Source organism: Trachurus trachurus (assembly GCF_905171665.1).
Source record: "Trachurus trachurus genome assembly, chromosome: 6".
Lineage (NCBI taxonomy): Eukaryota > Metazoa > Chordata > Actinopteri > Carangiformes > Carangidae > Trachurus > Trachurus trachurus.
This window is the reverse complement of record NC_139897.1, coordinates 17,170,693-17,177,521: the sequence shown is the minus strand read 5'-3', so window position 1 is coordinate 17,177,521 and position 6,829 is coordinate 17,170,693. Positions and strand designations below refer to the sequence as shown.

Below are 6,829 nucleotides of genomic sequence, written 5' to 3'. Positions count from 1 at the left end.
ATCTGCTCAGTTGTCACGCAATAGGAATCAACAAAGCACATCTCCGTGCTAGACGCCGAGCCCCCTAAAAACCGTAGGCCTCCAGACGGTCCATCTGGCGCTCTGTAGTAAAAGCGACAGGCCCCGCCCCCCTGCTTACATTCTCCAATGTGCCATAGCAACCGCGGCCGAGCCCCCTGTTCCCGCGCAATGTTCCCATCCTTATAAGGGCAGTAGAATGCAGACGCACGGACACGTCATACGTCGTTTATGTAAATGGTTTGATTGAAGAAAAAGAAAAAACCCTCCTGCTCTACTCTGAAATGGAGGTGTGGATACGACGCATGCGCAGTGTGTTCACAACTATCCAGTCCCGTCCACAAGCGCAGACATCAACAAGACAGAGCGGGGTTACTGATGCGGGTTGATTTTCATAATACTAGTCACATCGTAACGACGCGCTAAGGGGAACCTGTACTTTGACTCAGCTTCCAGCAACTTGCAACAAGGTAAGGAAAGCAGTCGGGTTTAATTGCTTTGTTGCGACGCTTTAAGGGGGTTTAAAGTGTTTGCGGAGCTTCCTGATGTGTTACTGAGCCCAAGCTTCGACTTGTCTCAGAACAATTGCTCTCTTTAGGCCTGCTGCAAAACCGACTGGGTGGTCAGCATGGTGTGTAGGTAACTTTATAAACACTTATAGAAAGTGTAGGGCGTGCAATATAACAGAACAGATGCGGCGAATAGTGTAAAAAATGGCCTTCACGTGCAAAAAAAGACGAGCAAGGCTTAGCTGTTATTATTGGTTGCTTCAGTGCATTTGGCTCTTGGATGAATTCAACGCGTCTCTCGCTGCTGAAATGGACCTAAAGTCGGTTTTTGTGTGTGAAACTTGCTCTGCTAAAAAGCACCAGTGTCCCACATTGTGGCTGTAGAGCGCGTGTAGTCTACTACACAGTTACGCCTGCTAAATAAGCCAAGTTGAGTCTCTCACGCCCACCCCGGAGCAGAGATGCTGCTCAGCACGCGGGCGCCGCTGTCAACAAAACAGCAAAACACAAACTATTTATCAGCATTTTATGAAGCATTAGCTGGATAACACGTGTGGTTTAGTGTGAGAAGGTGGTTTAAACATCGACTTTCATGAAGCAGCCGTGTTGAACTTAGTGCACATGTAGTTGAAGGTGGACTGTTGCAGCGAGGCGGCTCTGGAATAACAAAGAGTAAAGATCAAATTACACGATTATCCGACAACAGCTTTCTCTTGAATCTGAATACATGTATTTTTTTTCTTTCGAAATGCGTTTGTCTCGGTTTTTTTCTCGCTGCGTAAAGTTGGTGTTGTGTAGGTTGGGAAAGTCTGGCTCCGTCGAGCAAGAGGACGGTCATCATAAAATGGGTGCGCATGAAGCAGGTCGTGTGGCATGCCATGCTTCCTCGCCGGAGTGGGCGGTGAAATCGGCGACTCGCACTTTTCTCTCGATAAAAACAAGTGCATTTCGCGGCGTCTTTTTTTATTTTAAGAAGCCGAGGGGCCTTTTTGCGCGAGGCCCGACCGCTTTCGAGAAGATTTTTTCAGTTTCCTTTATTTTTTACAGTTTTTTGGGAAAATCGCATCACACCCCCTTCTCCACACTGCCTCCGCCTTTGAAGTGTGTTGCCATGTTGAGTTGCGTCACGTACTGTATTCTGCTGCAGAGATCGTCTGTTGTTGACAGAGCACACACTCCAGACCGAAAATCCTAGACGCACACACCCCCAAACCCATGCACGAGCTGATACAAGGTTGTTTATATATAGGCCTACCACATTTATAAAATTATACATATAAATAAATTAAACATATTTAATTTATAATATAATTGTCATTTGGAATGCATTTTTTCCAATAACATGATTGATTATTATTTTTATTTTATTTTACCTAATTGTTTGAAAGTGTATTAGTATGTTGTGTAACCTGTCGTTGTCAAGACAGTGATGTTAATGTTTAATCTCGTCCCTGGTTAAACAGAGCTGGAGTCGACCTCTGCATAATTGTAGGACCTTCACTTTATTTGCAGCTGTTTCTGTGCGGACTTACTGCAGGAGTAAAGTTTTTACATTGCAATTCAGATTTTGTCTTAAGTATGTTTCTGTTATGTGATGGGTTTTCAACACAATCTTATACGCTTCCCATGTGTTGCCAGTGCGTCTATTTACCGTATCCCCCCCCCCCCTATATTTTCAGCCATAAGGCCACTTGTTTAGTTTCCTACTTGTCCCCCACGTTTTCTGTAACCGTATCAAAGTATCTGATTTAAGCAGCGGAGTGAGAGGTTTTGGTTTAGCCTGCTCTCTGCCTGCTCTCTGTGGCACCGCACTGACAGTGGACCCCGAGGACTGATGGCAAGAAGGAAAAAAACCCAGTCTGGGGGGCGCGGCTCGCAGTTTTGCCGCAGTTCAGGTCTACATGTGCTGTGGAGGATACATTTTGCCTAGCAACATAAATCATAATTCCTCTGCATAATCGGCTCGCTTATTATATTCGACTGATTTTTTTCACCTCGGACACATATATTTTTGCAGATCTCTGGCAACATACTTTTCCATTTTGTAGTTTAAAAAAAATATATATTATTTTTTTTTACCATAACATATAATATATCATCTGCAGCACGAAGGCGAAGTGCGTGCTTATGTTTATATTTTGAGTTGCCAAAATGAAGCGTGCATCCTGTGAGCGCAGCATGGTGACATGATCTGTCTGACACGCTGTCTGACTGTTGACCTACTTCCCCCCATGTGGGTCAGAGCGGAGAGATGCATTAACAAAAATTGCTTTGCGTGCATGTTTTAGTGCTCTCCGATCGTAACAGTATCACTCGATACATATCTAATAGTTTCTGTTTGAAACGGCGCAATAAAATACGATCTCTGATGTGAAGAGGAGGAAGGCTACGGCTGCCGAGGAGGGAGATGGAGGATGAGGAGGAGGAGGAGGGGGAGTGTAGTACTGCAGTTAAAGCATGATGCTCAGTGATGCGAGTCTGACATGTTAACATTTAAACCTTTTCTTTTTGCTTAGATGTTTGGCTTTCACAAGCCGAAAATGTACAGAAGTTTGGACGGCTGCTGCATCTGCCGTGCCAAGTCGTCCAGCTCTCGTTTCACGGACAGCAAGCGATATGAGAAGGAGTTCAGGAGCTGTTTCGGGTAGGAGGCACACCTGAGCACGTGGCTGCAGCAGAAATCATGTGTATGGTTTTAACATGCCGATGGGTCAGGAAACATTTTCCCTCACAAAGTGTAATTGTCTTGTAGATTGAGTGAAACACGATCTGGAGAAATCTGCAATGCCTGTGTGCTCTTGGTGAAACGATGGAAAAAACTACCGGTGGGAACTAAGAAGAACTGGAACCACGTGAGTGAGATATGGTTGAACTTGATTAATTGCTTGAATCATGCAATTTCAGGACCAATAAAAAAATTCTCACTGCTTATTTTCTCCTCTGCTCCACACAGGTGGTGGATGCCAGGGGAGGTCCCAGCTTAAAGATAACATCCAGGCCCAAAAAAATAAAGTCCATCTCCAAGAAAGCACGGCCAAGCCAGATCAGCAGGCTGCAGAAAGAGCTTAAAAGACACAGTGAGCTTTGCATATTTGTAATTTGTCAGTAATACCAATGTTCATGGCGCTGGCATTCGGCCCACATTCCACAATAAGGAGAAGCACACATGTTAACACCTAATGATCCCTTCTGCCCGCCAGATTCAGATGCTCACAGCACCACCTCCAGTGCCTCTCCAGCTCAGTCCCCCAGCTACAGCAACCTGTCAGATGACGGCTCTGACACTGAGCTCAGCCCAGGATCAAGCCGCTCACCTGTCTTCTCCTTCTTGGATCTCACCTACTGGAAGAGGTAAGGTCGGACTAGTGAAGTGATAGATTTGTTATTCAGAAAGCAGAACCGCACATTGCAGATTTGTTTTTGACTTGACATGTGAGAAAAAAATGTGTCATGTTTTGTGCAGGCAGAAAGTGTGCTGTGGAATAATCTACAAGGGGCGCTTTGGGGAGGTGCTCATCGACCCGCATTTGTTTAAACCGTGCTGCCGCAACAAACAACGACAGCAGCAGCGGCAGCAAGAGGAGGAGGAAGAGGAGGAGGAGGAGGAAGACGACGAGGAAGAAGTGGAGGTGGTGGAGGGCCAGGTTGGCATGGATGTCGGCGGGCAAAATTCCCAGACGGGCGAGGAAGTGAAGGAGATGACGGCGTGTAAGGAAAATGCCGAGCCTGCTCAGTTATGCGTTACCGTGACAACACCTCCTACTAGGAGCGTGGTGGTAGCGGCGGCGGTGGCGGTGGCGGTGGCGGCAGAGGAAGGGTGGTAAAGTCAAAACCTCCCTTGCACACATCTCTGAAGAAATCTTGGGGTGCTGTTTTCCTCCCGAGCACTTACAGAAAGTAGTCGCCTCAGATTGCCTTCAATCATAAAGCAGCTGAAAATCCCTTTGGTCTTCTCCAAAATAATGTTGGAGGTTTGTTTATTATGTTTAAACGGTAACTTATGGACTGTTTTGTGTTTCCTCTTTGTCATTTTTTTTTGTATTTAATATTCCAACCATCCTGACGGTGGGCCATCATCATCATCATCATCATCATCTGTGGTGTTTAATGATCTACTTTAGATGAAATGCTGGAGCTCTTAGTTTGCTGGTACATTTTAAAAAGACTTTATTCCAAAACGCAATAGATCCACTTACTCACAGAAAAAGGTGCTACTTGAAATTCATTACTCAACATTTCAAACATAAAGAAGAAACCATTCACAACATGGATATTTTATGAGCATATGTGACAAGATGGATAATATGGTGGGATTGGTTTAGCTTTCTTTGTTCAGAGTAGATGGCTCTTTTTTTTAAATGGTGGGTATCTCGTTTTGGAATGAATGACACTTTACATTAACAGAGCACAGACCTGTACAGTAGCCCTTGTGTTTGTGTCTTTTCACATTGACATCCACTCCTATCAAAGATTTTGTGTTCGTAGACTGGATTAGCGTCTCTGTGTGCAAATACGTATGTGGGTCCCATTTAAATAAGGCCTATTCACAGCTTCAACAGCAAATACACCAGCCTTAATTATGTGTTACAGACAGTGCTAGTGTTAATTCTGGATTGGTATTTAGGAGCAAAAAGGGACAGTAGCTATATTTATCGTGGCCTCAGCAACACATAGTGCATTTTGCATGAATGGCAAGCCACTCATCCAAAAGACCTAATGATCTGATGCATGAGTCTACTAAAATTGCATGGCCTTATATGAACTGTAAATCTTACTTTTATTTTTTGGATCCATTTCTCTGAAGTTTTAACTTATTTTTATATGTAAAAAAAAAATGAAAAAGGAAAAATATGTCTTTGCATAATAATAACCACACAATACGACAGCAAAACACAATCGGTCTATAGTCATTCAGCAATATCAATCTCAATATCAGTAATTTCCCTCATTCCTGGTCAGTATACGGTAAAAAACTTTATACAAGCTGAAATTCTATGCCATTGCCTCTTATATACCACAAATGTGTTGTGATATATAGCCTAATATTACTTTATTTATCAAATGAAAGCCAAAGCACATTGAAATTCACCCAATGTCAAATCAATGCAGGTTTTCTATGGACACTTGTGCTTGTCCGAGGTCATTTGTATGTATGTTTATGGTATTCTAAAATCAAACACTAATATGAAATTTCATACATGTGATGTTGTAGTTGGGAGCGGGGGGTGTGTTATGTACATAAGGGGTTGGGTGAGCTATTTGGCTCTTATAAGGGTTTCATTATTTATTTATTTCATATTTATTTATATCACTGCATCCCCACTTAGAAGTGTAATACTCAGAACTCTTCTCATCTTTAGCTTATGCCTAGCATGGTTTTTTGTACATCAGAAATCGAATGTAATTCTCACACAAGCTTTGTTTAACGTTGTGTTGAATTACCGGTTGTCAATATTTGTGAAATGATGTTAAGTATTTATTTACTCACCAGTTGAGTTGCGTGCAACCTAACTTATTCTGTATCATCATTTTGAATCTGTATCATGTAGAGTGAAAGAAATGATAGTTTGCAACCAAACTGTACTTTTCCCCTGTTTAGCCTGTAGCTTAAAATGTTACAGAACAGTAGGATATCTAACTCTAGACTTGCATGTATTGTTGCTATGCATTTACTTAGCTTACAAGTTAGACAAAGCGGTTTTGTATTTTTTATACATCATGTACTTTTTTTACTTGTCCCTCAATAAAAGTAATTTTGTGAGTTTTTCTGGAAGTATGGAGTTACTAATTGTATTAGTATAAGATGGGTAAGTGGGTAAACATGAACTCAGTGGCAAAGATCCTATTTCTGTTAACCATAAAGTTATATTAGGAATTATTGACTATGTTTCCTAAAATATTAACTTTAATTGCAGTGACATCATATACATCACATCTGATTTAAGGTTTCAAGTAACCAGTAAAAAGTAAAAATACACATTAAATATGTCAGAGAGATTTTCAGTATTGATTGATAATCATTATCTATAGTTATGTTATTTTGAAATATATTGGTAATGGTACCAATATATTGGTAGAAAGGAAAAAAGAATGTAGAATAAAAAATACTACTAGAAATCTGATATTGATTTACATATTATGTAGCTTTGAAGTGTGTTACACATTGATTTTTGATGTTATAATATAATCCCTATATAATCATCAGCTCTACAAATCAGCTCCTAAAGAACTACTGCATCACGTCTTTTAATGGTGTACATTTGTAATTTACACAGTTTTAAATAAAGAAATGAGGGGAAAAA

The 6,829-nt window shown here is 41.5% G+C and overlaps 1 protein-coding gene across 1 annotated transcript; it reads left to right on the top strand.

Annotated features, from left to right (window-relative positions):
- Positions 1-368: 368 nt before the first annotated feature.
- Positions 369-5,376, top strand: LOC310987068 (SIN3-HDAC complex-associated factor-like). The gene is made up of 6 exons (XM_083973228.1): positions 369-488; positions 3,044-3,171; positions 3,280-3,379; positions 3,481-3,604; positions 3,728-3,878; positions 3,991-5,376. Exons 2-6 carry the CDS (start codon positions 3,044-3,046, stop codon positions 4,349-4,351), a joined length of 864 nt encoding a protein of 287 aa, XP_083829354.1. The 5' UTR covers positions 369-488; the 3' UTR covers positions 4,352-5,376.
- The last annotated feature ends 1,453 nt before the right edge of the window (positions 5,377-6,829 follow it).

What these genes read in the sequence shown, in the direction of transcription:
- LOC310987068 (XM_083973228.1), top strand. Translation starts at nt 3,044, where the DNA reads ATGTTTGGCTTTCACAAGCCGAAAATGTACAGAAGTTTGGACGGCTGC. An exon ending in CTAAGAAGAACTGGAACCAC is followed by an intron (nt 3,380 to 3,480) that starts GTGAGTGAGATA and finishes TGCTCCACACAG; the next exon opens with GTGGTGGATGCCAGGGGAGG. An exon ending in GAAAGAGCTTAAAAGACACA is followed by an intron (nt 3,605 to 3,727) that starts GTGAGCTTTGCA and finishes TCTGCCCGCCAG; the next exon opens with ATTCAGATGCTCACAGCACC.